The sequence below is a fragment of the Microcaecilia unicolor genome, chromosome 6 (genome assembly GCF_901765095.1).
Source record: "Microcaecilia unicolor chromosome 6, aMicUni1.1, whole genome shotgun sequence".
Taxonomy (NCBI): Eukaryota; Metazoa; Chordata; class Amphibia; order Gymnophiona; family Siphonopidae; genus Microcaecilia; species Microcaecilia unicolor.
In genome coordinates this window covers 250,909,177-250,927,663 of record NC_044036.1, presented here as the reverse complement: position 1 = coordinate 250,927,663, position 18,487 = coordinate 250,909,177, and the positions used below count along the sequence as shown (strand labels likewise).

Below are 18,487 nucleotides of genomic sequence, written 5' to 3'. Positions count from 1 at the left end.
AATAGCAGCACGCAGCATTTTCACTAAGTTGTTGGATTCATCCTGGAGGTGGCTCTTTAATGTACTGTCTACAATAATTAAAAACTCCAGTGAGCTTCAATTCAAAGAAAGAATTTAATTAAAGAATAGACACAGAGGGCCATCATGAAAGAACCAATGACCAATAGGAAGAACATAAAATTTGCACCATATTTCCTTGCATATCCTATAGAATATGCAAGGAAATATGGTGCGAGTTGTATGTTCTTCTGTACTATTGGTTAATTCCTCTTAAAAGCAGAAGTTTGAAAGAAACAGGCACGAGTTTCCATTAAAGTTCCATTATTTTAAATATACATGATCATAATAAAGTCATTGGGTCTTCTGACAGAAAAGCAGTCCTTTATCAGACAAAAGATACCAAGTGCATTGGTACATTTTTCAAGACATCATTAACGTCATCAGAGGGGTTTGAAAAATATGGTGCAAAGGAATTTTTAACTCTATAGGTCAAAGGCTTTATCCAGCTATCTTTTGGAATTAGCAAGATAATCCTCAGCAACCAAAATCTTCCACCCCCTTTTTATCAGGGCAGCTCGGCCAAATAAAATGAATCATGTCAAAAAAGTCTGCGTTCCAGAAGAATAGTTTCATATTGGCCAGTTGCCACTGATATTCGGCATTGGCCAGTTAAAGTTGTCTGTGTTGTCCAAAGTGATCTGAGGCCACCCAAACAGGAGGCCTAACACTAACCAGAAGACTTTGATTAACATTTGAGTGAATATTCAGCACAAGTGGATTTGAACTTAAAATCCAGATGAAATTGACCAAAGTTGTACCATAATCTTTCCTGCTCAACAGCTTTTTCAAAATGGACCTTACTCTGTACAAAACAAAACAACAAAATCTACCACCTAGCAACACTGGCCTCAGAGAGCCTATACTCATTTCAGCAAGGCCAGGCCTAGGAGACACATTTTTGCCAAGACAGGATCACCCAGCTCTTGATACCCAAAATGAGACAGAGGTTAGGAACAGCAACTGCGTTATAAATTTGCTCTATACCAAAGCACTGATAGTGAACCTCACAGGAGAGAATCGGAGGTGAGAGACATATTCCATCTGCTGTTGTAATCACAAGGAACTGAGTAAATTGCACTTACCGCAATTTCTGTTACTAAAATATCAGTAATACTTCCCAATACTGTAACAAAATCAAACACATTCCAGGCATCTCTGAAATAATTCTGCAAAACAAAACAGAACAGAACAAAATCAAGACTGTAGCTGCAATAGTTACAGAACCACTAGTGTATGTTTAAAGTCTGACTCGGTGCATGAATGCTGTATTCAACTTGTAGTAAAAATAAGCCTTAGAAAGACATGGGAAAAGCAACGTACCAGTACACCAAAGGCAATGATCTTCAACACACATTCCATTGAAAACATAGACGTGAACAAGATGTTAAGACCTTTCAGCATCATGTCATATGAATTATTGGATCCATAGAACTAAACCAAGAACAGAGAAAAGGATGCGTTAATTGAGTGAATACTGTACTATGTATTACAGGGATGCCAACCCTCACTCATTAGGACTGTGCCATATTCAACTGAAGGCTCTCTCACATTCACACTCTTGAGTCCCTTTTCTCATTCATTAGCAGAGCTGCCAAGTTATCCATTCCAGGGTGGAGACATTTTAGCCGGTCTTGGATTTCTGCCAACCTCATCCTGGTGCATTATGGAACCTGCAGCACTGATTTCAATGGATAGAATCATGGACTACTAATACTACACTGCTTTGGATTGTAAGTTTAAAACCAGGACCAGTCAAAAAGTCTCCCTCCTGGAATGGGTAACTCAGCAGCTCTGCATTTAGGTGTGTGTCACACTCATTTGAAGGCTCTCTCACTCTCATGCTGTCTGAGCCCTTCTCTCACTCATTAGGAGCAGGTCAGATTCATTTGAAGGCCAACTCTCACACTTTTCGAGCCTCTTCTCTCATTTATTAGAGTCTCAGTACCAGTGCACTGATCCTGATCACTACTTTTATGAACGGTGAACCTGAGAGTAGAAAAGCCAAGCGGCCTCATCAATAGGAAGAAATCCGAGCACAGCTTCCTGTGTTATGCTCTCCCTGCCCTATCCCTTTTCCCTGTACCTACAAGTACACATGCTCTGAAATCTATGCATGTACTTTTAGCTACTGATTGGAGACCAATTTTCAGTCCAGAGAATCTACCCTGATTGCCTCCACTCTGTCTCCAAAGAAAAGCAAATATTATTTTACACTGCTTTTTTTTTGTTTCATTTGCAAAGCAATACTACTTTTCAGTTATTATTTATTTGGATTTTGCTCATACCTTTTTCAGTAGTAGCTCAAGGTGAGTTACATTCAGGTGCACTGGCTATTTCTCTGTCCCAGGAGAGCTCACAATCTAAGTTTGTACCTGAGGCAATGGAGGGTTAAGTGACTTGCCCAAGATCACAAGGAGCAGAAGTGGGATTTGAACCAGCCACCTCTGGATTTCAAGACCAGTGCACTAACCACTAGGCCACGCCTCCACTAGATTTATGCCCTTGACATAGCATCTGAAAAAAATCTCACTCTTTGGCATCTCTGGTACTATAAATATGTATATTAAACTGCTTTCCAACAAGACGAATGACAGAATTTTGAATAAGAGGTTAAATAAAACAGAATCCTATTTTCCTTATGATTATGCTAACAGTAGATATGGCCCCTGGCCTATGCAGGGATACCCAAAACTCAGCTGTGATTTTAAATTTAGAGTTTCACCACCTCAGAGCTGACAAAACTCCACCAGTCAGATTTATAGTTGATTCATTGTCTGCAAACCCAGGCAAGGGGAGCATAGATTTTAAACACAAAAGGAAATAAATTAATTTCTTATTTTATTTATTTATTTTAATGCTGTTACTTGCATCAATGTTCACAAGATGTCCCTGAAACAGAGGAAAATCTTTTTGTCTTTTCTTAAAATAATTTAAATTAAGCAGAAATTTGTCGGTAGTCCATGAGCAGAGAGTTGATTTTCTTTATCTTTCGATTATGTGTAAACACTCATGCGACCTTGTTCAAAAAGAACTTTTTCTCTTTCTGTGCTTCTGGAAAATTCTTCATTGAATGAGGACTATAGTCATGGCATAATTACCTGATTCCATTAATAGAAAACATAGAAAGGCACTTTATAAATACATTTAGGAGATAATTTTATAACAGGTTGCCTAAGTGCAAACACCATATAGGCACCTATTTTTAGTTTATCAAGACATATAGGTGCCTATGGGGCTCATTTTCGAAAGAGAAAAACATCCCAAAAGTGTTCTAAAGCACCATTTGGACAAATTTCTTCTCAAAACGTCCAAATCAGTATTTTCGAAACTTATATTGCAGACATTTGTCTATTTCAAACTACTGATGGTATATTGCTAACAAACCTCAGTTTAATTTCTACAATAGGAAATAAACCACTCATTAATATGCTACTGATATTTTGAAGGAGGAAAAGACTTCAGATGCTCAACCTTCTCTGTTCTCGACAGAAATAACAGTGCGTGGTTGGCGCCTACAATATCCACCATCAAAGGCTTTTTCTTCTTAAAGTGGATATTGAGGAGCTCCTCATCAGTCAAAAATCTCCAACGTGTAATCACAGTAGACTAATATGGGAACACTGTAATAATGCATATATCTATGGCCGCCGGTATTTAAACCAGCGTTAATAAGCCGCTCCTCCAATTATGGAGGGTCTAAACTTCTTAAAGACACATACTGGTGAAAACTTAACTGTACTTAACGGATTTACTACAATCAAAATCTCAGAGGAGAGAATCTGATATTGATTTAGGTCATGAGGCATGTGGCAAGTGTATATTTTGCCCCAATATGATAAAAACGGACACTTTTTGTAATCCTCATGATCAAAAGAAATATCAGCTTAGACATAATACAAACTGTGAAACCACACTCGTGGTATATATGTTGAGTTGTCCATGTGGCAAAATATATGTGGGGAAGACCACTAGGCCGTTAAAACAGCGGCTTAGTGTTCATAAATTCAATCTTTCCCATCAGAGATCGGAGGCCCCCCTGGTAGCACATAACCAGGCAACTGCTCACATTTTTGAAGATTACAAATGTGTTGCCATTGATCATGTAGAAACATCTACAAGAGGAGGAGATTATGATAGGAAATTACAACAAATGGAACAGCGGTGGATTTACAAGTTAAATTCCTTAACCCCTGTCGGTCTCAATAATAGAATAGAATGTAATGTTTTCCTTTAGATCAGTTAAGTTTTCACCAGTATGTGTCTTTTAAGAAGTTTAGAACCTCCATAATTGGAGGAGCGGCTTATTAACGCTGGTTTAAATACCGGCGGTCATCTTGCAGTCTATTTCCAGTTAGGAAGCAGGCTGAACACTACTAGGTAAGCAACCATAAGATTACATAAGATTTATAACCTTACTCTGTAACCGTAACCCTGATTACCCCTCAATGCTCATAGATATATGCATTATTTCAGAGTACCTAGCGAGGCGGAGGACTTTGCTCCTTAAGAAGCTGAAAGTGAAACAGAGGCTTGCTGTAGAGCGTCCCCAGCCAGGCAATTGCTACAAACTCAGATAAGTGCAGCCCATTTCTCTGAACATATGCGACCACAAACAGTGTTCCCATATTAGTCTACAGTGATTACACGTTGGAGATTTTTGACTGATGAGGAGCTCGCCCAATATCCACTTTAAGAAGAAAACCCCTTCGATGGTGGATATTGTAGGCGCCAACCACATACTGTTATTTCTATCGAGAACAGAAAAGGTTGAGCATCTGAAGTCTTTTCCTCCTTCAAAATATCAGTAGCATATTAATGAGACATTTGTCTATGCAATTTGTCTGTAGTGCATCCAAATCATAAGGGTCATATCAGGGGCGTTTCAATGGCGGGATTAGGACGTGCCTAACACGTGAATGTTTTACAGCCTTAATGGAACAAAACCAAAATGACTAGGGTGAAAAATTCAATGTTATGGTCTAGACCACTGGAGGGATTCAGGGATGACCCCCATTACTCCCCCAGTGGTACCTCCCCTCCCTGTTATACTTCTGGTAGAAACTGTGAGCCCTTCAAAACTCACTAAAAACCCACTGTACCCACATATAGGTGCCCCCTTCACCCATAAGGGCTATTGTAGTGGTGTACAGTTTGGGCTAGTGAGTTTTGGAGGGCTTAGCAGACAAGATAAGGGGGCAAAGGTGAGAATCTACCTGACAGTATATGAAGTCCACAGCAGTACCCCCTAGGGTGCCCCATTGCTCTCCTGGGGTGTCTGGGGACCAATCTACATTCCAATGGCTTGATTTTGTGCATTTTTAACTTGTGCATTTTTTTTCGAAAATGGCCCATAAAGATAAATGCATAAAGTAGAAAATCTTGTTTGAAGTGGTATTTTTGAAAAAAAAAAAAAAAAGACATTTTTCTCTTTTTGAAAATAGTTACATTCGCTATTCAGATTGGAATGTTTTCTGCAAAATGTCCAAAGTCTGACTTAGATGTAAAACTGAAAATGCCTCTCTATGTGTCTTTATAAAATACTAGGGGCAAACCAGCAGAAATCACAGTTAAGGTGAAGCTGCAAACATTTACGTTTTGTCAGAAGCAGGTAATGTAGTACATTTTGACAGATAAAGACCTGCACAGTCCACCCAGTTTGCCCAACAATGTGTCCAGAGTTGCATTTGGCACTCTGCACAGATTCAACGTATGCATGATTAAACACTGGCATATTTAATCTCTGTCTCTCCCTGCCAATTTTGGGGTAAATCCCAACTACTGGATTTGTCGTTGAAGCTCACCTCAGCCTCGATCCTGATCTGTTTTTGCCATTAACTGTTAGCATGTAAAATATTTATTTTATTTATTTAGATTTTGCTCACACCTTTTTCAGTAGTAGAACAAGGTGAGTTACTTTCAGGTACACTGGGTATTTCTCTGTCCCTGGAGGGATCAGAATCTATTTTTTTTACCTGAGGCAATAGAGGGTTAAGTGACTTGCCCAAGATCACAAGGAGCAGCAGTGGGATTTCAAATAACCACCTCTGGATGTCAAGACTGGTGCTGTAACCACTAGGCTACTCCACCCAAACTTTGCCTCTGAAAATACCAAAAGGAAGGTCATGTAAAAGTATGTGCTTTCTACACCCATAATCCCTGGAGTAATTGTATAAAAGCACCTTTATATGCAAAAAGTGAGGTTTAAGCATGAAACAGCCTGTACATAATTATATTCTTAAAGAAATATTTTGCATGCTGACCAACCTTCATCATCAGAACGATAGTATTGAGTGCGATCATGACCATGATAAAATACTCAAAGGGAGGCGACACCACAAACTTCCACATCTTGTACTGAAAAGATTGCTTGTTTTGAGGCATGTAACGTGTCAGCGGTTTGGCACTTATGGCAAAGTCTATGCATGCTCTCTAAAAGGAAGAGGAAGGGAAAAGTGAGAATTAGCTGAGAATGAAAACAGAAAAATCCATCTACAGAAAGCCATTTATTCATTCTAGCAGGGAATATTTTCTTTTAATTTATAGAAGTCTTTATTGAACTTATTTTGATACACAACAGGGTATAAACATCATGGAACACATCAGGAATAAAACAGAAGTCTTAGTACATAAATGAACAATGACCATAATTCGTATCAAATCTACCGCAAATCCCAAGGAAACTTCATCTAGCAGGGAATATTTTAAGATTCTCAGGGATGTAGCAATTTGAGCCATTCCTGAAGATCAATCTTTATTAAGTGTGGAATTATACAAAGGATGTACAAATCAGTTTAGAGATGGCTCTAAAATACTGATTCCTATTCCACCAGTATTTTAGAAAAGGGTCTGCTGATGTAGAGGATGTTCTAAAAAACATGGTGAAATGGATGTACTTGTGCTGGTTATGTGCGGCAGGAACATCCTTTTTAAAATCATAAATATCTAAAATATCAACAAGTCAACCATGGGCACATAAAGGTTAGTGTGCCAGTACATACAGCTGTGCACTTTGAAATACCAGCATAAACATTTATTTCAGCCATTTTAGAATCATAAACATTTATTTTCTCGAAGCTGTCAGAGCCTGGTATTCCTTGCCTGCTTTGCTTCTGGAGGAGGAATATCAACCATGGGGGGATGAAGGGGGTGATCTCCCTTAAAACTTCCAGTGGAGCGCTGCTCAGCATGGGCATTTTTCTGAAACCTAGTTGTCTCAGGTAGCAGGTATAAATACCCACATTGAACTTTTTCGACATAGATGTGCATTCTCCTCAGTGGTGTGCTGGTAAATGTTTAACAACGGACTCCCCCTCCAGGTGCAGCCAACCCTGCAATTTGGGGGAGAGGACAGGGTTGGACTGGAGGGGGGACAATCCATTCCTCTTTCTCTCTTCCCCCTCCCACATGTGGGCATACCTTTGTGGCAAGGATGCTGAGCTCCACCAGCCATATAAATGGACTGCTGCTGCTCCCTGCTGCTTGTTTCTGGCTCTGAGCAGCATGCCAGGACTTCTTGTTGGTAGGGGGAAGGGATATTCTGGGGAGGGGGGTGCTAAAAGTTATGCAGATAGCAGTGACATTCAACTGCTATCTGGATATCTTGATTCAAACAAATAGCAGTCCTAAATTATATAAATAAATTATCCAGAAATCTTGTAAATTATCCATATAATTTATAGTTGTATGGTTAACTTACCCCTACAGGTTTACAACCATATACTCAACAATCCACAATACAAAAAGAGGTTGGCTGAAAATCTGCATAAAGATTGCTGGGTATTGGGCCATCCCTCAAAATACTGGCCCCCATAGATACCATGTATGAGGGACCTAGATTAACTAACAGATACAATGACCATTTAGCAATTGAACATTCTGAAACTTCTTGGCAACAGTTGTGATGGCAGATAGGACGAGGGGAAAGAGAGAAGTGGGTGTGGCTAACGGAAGATGATAGCAGTAATGTACATACCTCGTTCTTCTCCAGGCTGCACTCAGACATAACTTTATCACCTTGTTCTTGGAAAGTGATAATGATCAACGCCACAAAGATATTGACAAAGAAGAAGGGGAAGACCACGAAATATACCACATAAAAAATGGACATTTCCATTCGGAAACCAGGACTGGGGCCCTGATCTTCGTAGGTGGCATCCACCGAGTGCTTTAATACACTGCAATCAAGAACAAGGTAAAGCTATTAGGCCAACGAAATGCAAGAAGATAAAGCATTTAATGAAATCAGTAGGTAAATCATCTGCAGATTCTGACCAGCATTTCAGCACACATTTATCTTCTAGCATTCTCCTTCTCAAAAATGTCCTCACCGCTTACTTAACAAACATAGATGTCAAAAACTGCCCACCAAAAAACCTGCATAAATTTCTAAGAACTTATGATAGCCCTGCTAATCCTGGCACTTTACTTAGACTACCAGATAGTCTATGATGTTTGGTGGGAATTTTTCTCAAAGGCTTTATAACCCCCCCTATCCAAACAAAAACAACAAAGGAAATGATACAGAGTAAAGAAATAAAAGCAGAAACACAAACCCACGTTGTTGAAACTTAGACTGTGTGTTGGATCTGGCTTTGACTGCCCGCCATTGTATTTGGCTTTCACCAAGCTGTTTAGCACTTACTTGGGCCATCCTTCTCCTGTGGAGACTGTAAAAAGCGTGAGCAAAGCCCAGAGGACGTTGTCATAGTGGAATTCATATTTCTTCCACTGTCTGGGCTGCGCCTCCACCTCGTCCTTTTCATAGTCCAGGTATTGGCCTCTAAAAATGGGGAATCAATATGTGCAATGTATTTTGTTGGAAAGTGATACCAAGTGTTCTAATGAGATCACAATTCACTCCACTCTCATAAAAGTGTTACAAAAGCAAATATACATTTTCACTCACACACACACATATATACTGAACACAGAAGGTAATACTATGCTATTAGTGCAATAGCCTGGTTTAGTAGTTGCTCTGGCAGTTGCCTAGGTATGGCATTGTATTCCTGTGTATTATATTATTTTACACAAGATTAGTATAATAGTATGAAGTTGATTTCCTTTTTAAACTGTATAGTTCTGTATAGTTCTGTTGAAACAGTGGTCTGAGGCAAATCAGAATAAAATCCAAATTCCTCACATTCTTCCCCTTCTGATAAGGAGGGAGAAGCCCCCTTGCCTAAAGTGCTATGTGCCTGAAAGCAGGTTTTCACACTTTTCTCTTATATGGTCATGGATTTCCCTATGCCTAAGGTGATACCAGCCTGAAAGCTGTTTTTCCCTCTTTTCCTTACATAGTTATGAACTTTGCTATTGGCTGATAGCCAACCTGGGCAGTCAGAGCTGAAGGTATATCCTGCAGTGCCTTTGTCAGTTTTTAGCTCCTTTTTCTGGCTTTCTGCCTTTCTTCTTTATAGCACTTCAACGTTTTTTTGTGGAGTCTCACTGCAAGCCATGCAGAGCTTTGAAGACAGATGGGAAGGATTTTGGAGTCTTGCTGTTTCTGTACGCTGTACCCGTGGTTCCTGGCAACTGAGCTTACACCAAACCTGTATGCAGAGGTACATCGATCTCCAGTATGCAAATAAAAGCTAAGTGGTTCTATTTACCTATGCTGAGAGTCTGAGTGTTGTCTGCACATATCTTTGGGAAACCAAAAGAATTATAGAAGCCTTGGCTAGCAGTATAGACTGCAAGCTAACAGTGAAGAGTTTACAAGTAGGCTGCCTAATGAGGCGGTAAGGCAAGGAAGACAGGCTTTGGAACAGTGGCAAACAGCTTGTAGTAGAGGCTATCAAGTGACCTGGCCAGCCGCAGGGTTGGCTGTGTGCAGAGCTCACAGTGTAGGTGACTGCCTTGTGGCTCACACCACAAAGTTATCCGGGTTCTTACAAAATCTGAGGACTCATTTCTAGACTTCAGAAAAATCAAAGGTGAGGAAAAAACATAATCCAATAGCATTTAAACAGGAGGAAGACTCAAAGGGTTGGAGATCCCACTATAAGGCACCCACCTTGCTGTGTCACACATACCTGCAATCCCGCTCCAACTCCTTTGACTTATCAGTACAGTAGAAGAACTTGCCCTTAAAGAGCTGCACAGCAATAACAGCAAAAATGAACATGAAGAGCATGTAAACAATCAGGATATTGAGGACATTCTTCAAAGAATTCACTACACAGTCAAAGACCGCCTGCAGGGGAAGACAGAGAGAGAATCTGTGTTAGGGCATCTGAAGGTTAACATGAAACATAGACTATAGCTAGTGTTCTAAGATCCTGCACTGTTTATGCTATATTTATCTGTGGAAGTTGTGTTTCAACCACATACACATACACATGTATGTATATATATATATATATACATACATATATATATATATATATATATATATATATATATATATATATATATATATATATATATATATATAGATATAGATATATATATAGATATAGATATAGATATAGATATATAGATATATAGATATATCTATATCTATATATATATATATATATATATATATATATAGATATAGATATATCTGGACCAGCATAACCAGTTATATATGCATAGAGCTGGTATAAATGCTTGCACCTAGTGACCAGAGATCTGCATATAACTTATAATATTCTATAAGTTACACATCTACGTGTTTGTGCTCTGCTCAGACTCTGCTTATGTGTATGCTCACCTGTAAAATATGCGCTATGTAAGATATGAATATATTTACAGAATAGTACTTAGGGAGATTTTCATGCTCATACAAGCACATGTGTGTGTATACCAGTATTGTAATCATTTACATGTGTAATCAGCATGTAAATGTTCATGTCTTCTTCATGGAATTACCCCTTGTGTGCCACCTGAAGTCCTCCCCTCATCCACTGTACCCTGGAAGAGAAGATCTAACCTGAGATCTTTCTTCAGTAGCTGAAACTGGAAAAGGAACTGAACTGGGGACCACCCACTGCATAATCATTTGTGTACATACATGCACACCCTACAACCTCATTGATCAAGTTGGTCTGGTCATGAGAAGAGAGGGACATTTATGAAGTATTCTGTTTCAGTTACTTACAGGGATAAACATATCGCTTGAAGTCAGAGGCCTTCTAAATTGTTGAACAACATAAGATGACATTCAGGGCCCCTTTTACAAAAATGTGCTAGCGTTTTTAGCGTGCACTAAGAATAAGCATGCGCTAAACACTAGAGATGCCCAGGGCATCTCTAGCATTTAGCATGAACTAATCATTAGTGCATGCTAAAAACGCTAGCGAGCCTTTGTAAAAGATCCCCTCAGATAAGAAGTTAACTTTCCTTGTAATTCTTCCAAGTTTATTCATCATTTGATATAACATCAATTGGTAGTTTCCATCTTAGCAGTTTACAATAAATTAAATAATACTAAGTAAAAGAAAATAATTACAAAATTTTCTTTAAAAGAGCATAAAAATGACAGAAGGTAGACCACTGTTTATGGTGTATATCTGCATAACCTTAATAATTCAATCTCCACCCAAATCAAGAATCAAATGATTTTTTTCAAGTAACTTTTCAGTTTAGATTTAAACTTTTGTTATGACGGCTCATGATGTAGTTCTAGTGGCAGGTTTTCCCAAAGTATAAGACCCAGTACAGTGATAATCAATGAATCTGTAGATTTATAGCAAGTTTGATGGTAAGATGAAATAGTTAGTAAATGGTGTCGACAAGAGCATAAAGAACAGGTGGGATACATAAGTACATAAGTAATGCCACACTGGGAAAAGACCAAGGGTCCATCGAGCCCAGCATCCTGTCCACGACAGCGGCCAATCCAGGCCAAGGGCAACTGGCAAGCTTCCCAAACGTACAAACATTCTATACATGTTATTCCTAGAATTATGGAATTTTCCCAAGTCCATTTAGTAGCAGTTTATGGACTTGTCCTTTAGGAAACAGGCTACCCCTTTTTAAACTCTGCCAAGCTAACCGCCTTCACAACGTTCTCCGGCAACGAATTCCAGAGTTTAATTACGCGTTGGGTGAAGAAAAGTTTTCTCCAATTTGATTTAAATTTACTACACATTTTCATCGCATGCCCCCTAGTCCTAGTATTTTTGGAAAGTGTGAACAGACGCTTCACATCCACCTGTTCCATTCCATTCATTATTTTATATACCTCTATCATGTCTCCCCTCAGCCATCTCTTCTCCAAGCTGAAAAGCCCTAGCCTCCTTAGTCTTTCTTCAAAGGGAAGTCGTCCCATCCCCACTATCATTTTAGTCGCCCTTCGCTGCACCTTTTCCAATTCCACTATATCTTTCTTGAGATGCGGCGATCAGAATTGAACACAATACTCAAGGTGCGGTCGCACCATGGAGCGATATAACGGCATTATAACATCCTCACACCTGTTTTCCATACCTTTCCTAATAATACCCAACATTCTATTTGCTTTCCGAGCCGCAGCAGTGGGTAATTTATTTATTTTAAAAAATGTATATTCGGCAGTTTATGGCAGATTACAATTAAAATACATATAATTGAAATTAAAAGGACAATTAAAACATAATTAAATGAACAACACAACATAAAAAAAACAACATGAGAGCCTTGTCTTGATTTCACAATCTGAATCATATTAAGTTTTTCTGTGCTGAAATAAAACCCAGCATGAGTATGTCTTTTGAAACAAATAGATTTTGAGTTGTTTCCTAAAAGGCATGAGAGAGTCAATTTTATGTAAATCCAGTGGTAGTGTATTCCATAAATTTGGGTCAATAACCTGAAAAGTAGATGAGCAGAGACCAAGCAGACTAACGGTATGAAAACTAGGATCTTCAAGTAAATGTTTCTCCATGGACTGAATGGGGGGGGTAATATGGTGTCAAAAATGTGATAAAAATGAAGGAAGTCCTAAGCTGAGAGCATTATATAAGAGTTAGGATCTTGAATGGTATTATGGAAGATATTGGTAGCCAGTGCACGCTCTGATAAAATGGGGTGACGTGATCAAACTGTTTACCGTTAGTGATCAATTTACTGCTGTAATTCTCTATGTTATGCTTATACTTCTGTATTGACTTCATTGTGGGCTATGTCAACTTCTAGTGGACCAATCTAGCAATAATTTAACAATATTACAACATGGAGCTCTCCCTCCCCCACTGCCTCCCAGCATCTTCCATTATTAACCTCACACTCTATTACATGTCCAAAAAATATAATATCCCCCAACAGCCAGGAGGAATGGTTCCTTTGAGATTCATTGTCAGACAGGAGCAACATTCATTATCCTTTTCTCCTTGGGATTCAGACACCAGTCTAGAAAGGAGATATAACCAAGTCTCCTGAACCATAGTATCATGACCCAAGCCTCAGAGATAGTGGCTAGTACATGAGCTTTGATGACCACTTAAGGCCTTTGGTTACTGGTGTTATTTTAATGTCGTAACAACTCTCCCTTTAATCTTCTTGTAAAGTATATCATTCTGTTGAGAACAACATCATGAGCACTGAAATGACAAGACAAACTCAGTTTGACAATGTCTATAGGATAAAATAGAAGTTGGACTGGAGAGGGAAATCTCTTATTGAAACACAAATATGTTTAATAATTAGTAATAAAATAGGCACATGTTTATATATATTTTAAAAAACTTATAAACTGTAATAAATCTGAGGGATCACACTAGATCAGAGACTCTCATCCTAGTCCTCAGGACACACTATGCCAATCAGCTTTTCAGAATTTCCACAATAAATATGAATAAGATTGATTTGCATACAACAGAAGCAGTGCATGTAAATTAACCTTATGCATATTCATTGTGGATATATTGAAAACCAGACTGGCTTAGTGTGGTCCTGAAAACTGGGTTGAGAACCCCTGCATTAGATCAGTGTGGAATGTGTGCAACTCTGCAAGACTAGCATTTCACCATTCACAAGCTTTAAAAATCATTTACAAATCCTGCAATTCCAAATTTTTTGATGAACATTTTTTGTGTATAAGAGAAATAATAAATCTCACTTTAAAGTCTAACAAATCGAATTAAATTTTCTCTAAGTAACCACCTGAAACAAGTGCCACCATCCAGAGTTTGGAAGGAGATCAGAAACAAAAAACCTGACCATTGAGAATTTCCTAGAGGCCTTGCACTATCCACATGTGGATGAAAAGACTACAGTGCCAGAACAGGTTAACATTTGGATACACATTTAGCCAAGACCTTAGAGAAAATGGCACCATAAAAAAGGTCTTATGACCCACTCACAAACGCTCACCTTGGTTTTCTCCAGAACTTCAGATCCTTAAATGCAAAAGAAAACTGGAAAGGATATGGCGGAAATCTCACCTTAATGAAGACAGGCTAAACTGTAGGAAGCACACGACAAAGTATCACCAAACTTTAACAGCAACCAAAAAACAATATTTCTCTCAATGCATTGCACAGGCTGCCAATTCAACCAAGCAGCTGTTAAGTATAGTAAACAGCCTACTGCAACCCCTACAACAGAACCAGCTTGCCCAGTCAAAACTGAACTGCAATAATTTTTCTGCTTACTTTGCCAACAAAATAAAAAATCTCTGCCACGATTTACAGGAAATCCCACCCAGCCTCCAATTAGTTAACCAGGAGTGCACAAACTCGACCCCTCTTGACAGAGACTTATGGGACACTTTTAACCCAATAACAAAGGAAAGTCTTGACAAAATTCTGAGACCTTCGACCAACTACCTGCTTCCTCGACCCCTGCCCATCTAAGATAGTGCAGCAGGAAAGTATGGGCCTCATAGAAGGTGCCACTAAAATTGTGAATTCCTCTCTTTCTAATGGGCAACTACCAACAGCATTAAAAAGGGCAGTGGTTCACCCTTTGCTGAATAAAATCAACCTTGACCATGACAAACTTGAAAGTTACTGGCCAATATCCAATATCCCATTTGTAGGGAAACTTATAGAACAGTCTGTGTTCAACTCAATGACTAGCTACAAGAGAGAAACTGGCTAGATCCATATTAATGTGGATTTAGACCCAGTTATAGAACAGAAAAGGTCCTTGCATCCCTAATAAAAGAAAGATGAACATTCACTGCATGTAAACTAATATTAATCTAATATTAAATTAATATTAATCTAAAAGGTCATACTATAATTCCGAAATAGGGCAAAACTATAAAGACTTACACAAGTCATTCCAATTTGTACATAACCTTCTAGACACCGCACCAGTCACCTCAACTAATATGGATACCCCATCAGCAGATAATCTAGCTACTTACTTCAATGAGAAAATCATCAAACTAAGATCCACCTTATCAGCTAACTCCTCTGACCATGTAAAATTCATTGACTGCTTAAACCCAACAATCAATGAATATCCAGCAGACCGAATATGGACAAATTTTTATTCACTAACGGAAGATACTGTCGCCCAAGTGATCAACAAATTCACCAAATCCCATTGTAAACTGGATGCATGCCCCAGTTACTTAATAAAATCTGCCCCCCAGCGTTTCATAGTAGATCTCACCTCCTACCTAAATCACATGCTTCAACATGGATTCTTTCCCACGGATAAAGGCAATATCCTACTCACACCAATTCCCAAAGACCAGAAGAAAAAACTAAATGATATAACTAATTATCATCCAGTGGCATCCATCCCTCTGGTAGTCAAGTTAATGGAAAGGCTGGTAACTAAACAACTTACCAACTACTTGAGCAACTTCTCAGTACTACATGCATCCTAATCTGGATTCCATGCCAATCACAGCACCGAAACAGTTCTTATAACACTCATGACCAAATTCAAACAAATTATTGCAACCGGTAATAATGTTCTTCTTTTACAATTTGACATGTCCAGCACGTCTGACATGGATAACCATGGTATTCTATTAAACATTCTAGAATATTTTGGAATTGGAGGTAATGTACTGAATTGGTTTCATAGTTTCCTAATGGCAATAGCATACCGGGTAATATCTAAATCGATCATATCATTGCCATGAAGACCTGAATGTGGTGTGCCTCAAGGATCTCCGCTTTCTCCGATTCTCTTTAACTTAATGATGCTACCACTGGCCAGATCTCTATCCAACCTAGCCCTAAATCCATATATTTATGCTGATGATGTAACGATATATATTTCGTTCAAAAACGACTTATCAGAAATTGCAGATAAAATTAATCTCAGCTTCCAAATTATGAACTCATGGGCAGATGCATTCCAACTAAAGCTCAACGCAGAAAATACTCAATGCCTTATATTATCATCGCAATATAATAAAATCAACTATACCAATATAAATACACCAAACCACACTCTTCCTGTTGCGGACACCCTGAAACTCCTAGGCATAACAATTGATCGAAATCTTAATCTAGATAACCATGTGAAAAATGTTATAAAGAAAGTGTTTTATGCAATGTGGAGGCTTAGAAGAGTGAAACCTTTCTTCCCAAGGGAGACATTCCGCAAACTAGTGCAATCATTGGTATTCAGCCATTTGGACTACTGTAATTCCTTATACGAGGGATGCAAGGCTCAAACCATTAAGAGACTCCAGACTGCCCAGAACACCGCAGCCAGACTGATATTCGGAAAGGCGAAATATGAAAGTGCCAGACCCCTTAGAGAAAAATTGCACTGGCTTCCACTAAAGGATCGTATTGCATTCAAGATATGCACCTTAGTTCATAAAATTATTTATGGAGATGCCCCATCTTAAATGTCAGACCTAATAGACTTACCAGAGAGAAACAACAAAAGTTCATCACGCACTTTCTTAAACCTCCATTATCCCAACTGCGGAGGACTTAAATAATCTATACATGCATCTAGCTTTTCATACATCTGCACACAACTATGGAACGAATTACCGACCACAAGAACAATACATCACTTGACAACCTTCCGGAAATTACTGAAGACTTACTTGTTCAAAAAGACGTACAAAAAGGATCCCCCATGACGAACTGATACCTAAACTACACCAGTTACAATTATTATGGATCTCTTCTAATATGTTTATTTTAATTTACACCCTAATTACTGAATATTATATCTTGTCCTGATATCATTATATTATGTTATGTTTTATCTATTTATCCACTCTTATTCTACATAATTTTCTTATGCACCTTAATTGCAACAATTCTGAAAATCTTACTCCATTAATATGATTGCCATAATATTCTTACGCACCTCATCTGCTATCTATATTCTGATTTTCTTATTCCATCAATGTGGTTGTCGTTGTATTATATTGTAAGCCACATTGAGCCTGCAAATAGGTGGGAAAATGTGGGATATAAATGCAGCAAATAAATAAATAAATAAATAATAAATGATCTTCACAGAAACCGAGACAGGGAATTTGCCTTGGTGTTAGTACTGCTAAATTTCTCTGCAGCTTTTGACACTGTGGATCATGACTTGCATGGTTCACATCCTATCAGACAAGCAACAATCCATAATGTTTGGCAGCACCTCATCACTACTACTACTACTACTTATCATTTCTAAAGCGCTACTAGACGTACGCAGCGTTGTACACTTGAACATGAAGAGACAGTCCCTGCTCAACAGAGCTTACAATCTAATTAGGACAGACAGGCAGAACAAACAAGAGATAAGGGAATATTAAAGTGAGGATGATAAAATAAGGGTTCTGAACAAAGTGAATAAGGGTTAGGAGTTAAAAGCAGCATCAAAAAGGTGGGCTTTTAGCTTAGATTTGAAGATGGTCAGAGATGGAGCTTGATGCAGGGCCGGCCCTAGAGTTTCTAGTGCCCTCCTGCAGTCTATTAGTTGGCGCCCCTACCCATCCAGGGGCAGGATCACTATGGCTCCGCCCTCACAGTAGACACACCCCTTTTACCAGCCATGGCATCATTGAAAATATTACACCAGTATAGAAGAAAAATAACTTAGCACACAGACCTGGAATTAGGAGAACAGACAGTCTTGCGAACTCTGAAAAACAATGTGTTATCAAAATTTCAATATCTAACAAACAGATCCCTATTCAGACACTTGGCCTTGCAGTTACACATGTAGAACAGAGATAGCCCCTCTTCAAATTCTTCAAAAATTAACCTGAAATCCTAAGAAGTTAGACTCTGCATGCAGCACAATAGCCTTCCCATCCAGCACAGCTTAGGATCTAGCTAGGGCAGACTTAATCAGCATAAACTAACATATTCTACAATCTGAGTTGGACAGACTAACAGGAGTTACTGAAGTGGGAATGAGAGATAGGAGATTGGTGATGGTTAGGAATTGAAAGCAGCCATCTAGCCCTCCTGTCCTGTGAGTTGCTGTGTTGGGGTGGGGGTGGAAAAGGGTGGGTCAGGTGCAGCACTAAACAGCAGTCTCTGACAAAACAAGGGTCCAGGCTGTGCTGTGCTGTCTCTGAGCCCTCTCT

General features: G+C 38.8%; 1 protein-coding gene across 1 annotated transcript in view; it reads right to left on the bottom strand.

Annotated features, from left to right (window-relative positions):
- The window catches only part of CACNA1B (calcium voltage-gated channel subunit alpha1 B), a 1,447,778-nt gene that overhangs the window by 270,029 nt on the left and 1,159,262 nt on the right, over nt 1-18,487 (bottom strand). The window contains exons 26-31 of the mRNA XM_030207102.1: nt 10,095-10,255; nt 8,702-8,839; nt 8,033-8,234; nt 6,325-6,489; nt 1,381-1,491; nt 1,143-1,226 (exon numbers count right to left, since the gene is read on the bottom strand). Of these exons, the coding sequence (XP_030062962.1) occupies nt 1,143-1,226; nt 1,381-1,491; nt 6,325-6,489; nt 8,033-8,234; nt 8,702-8,839; nt 10,095-10,255 (861 nt within the window). The remainder of the gene's footprint in view (nt 1-1,142; nt 1,227-1,380; nt 1,492-6,324; nt 6,490-8,032; nt 8,235-8,701; nt 8,840-10,094; nt 10,256-18,487) is intronic.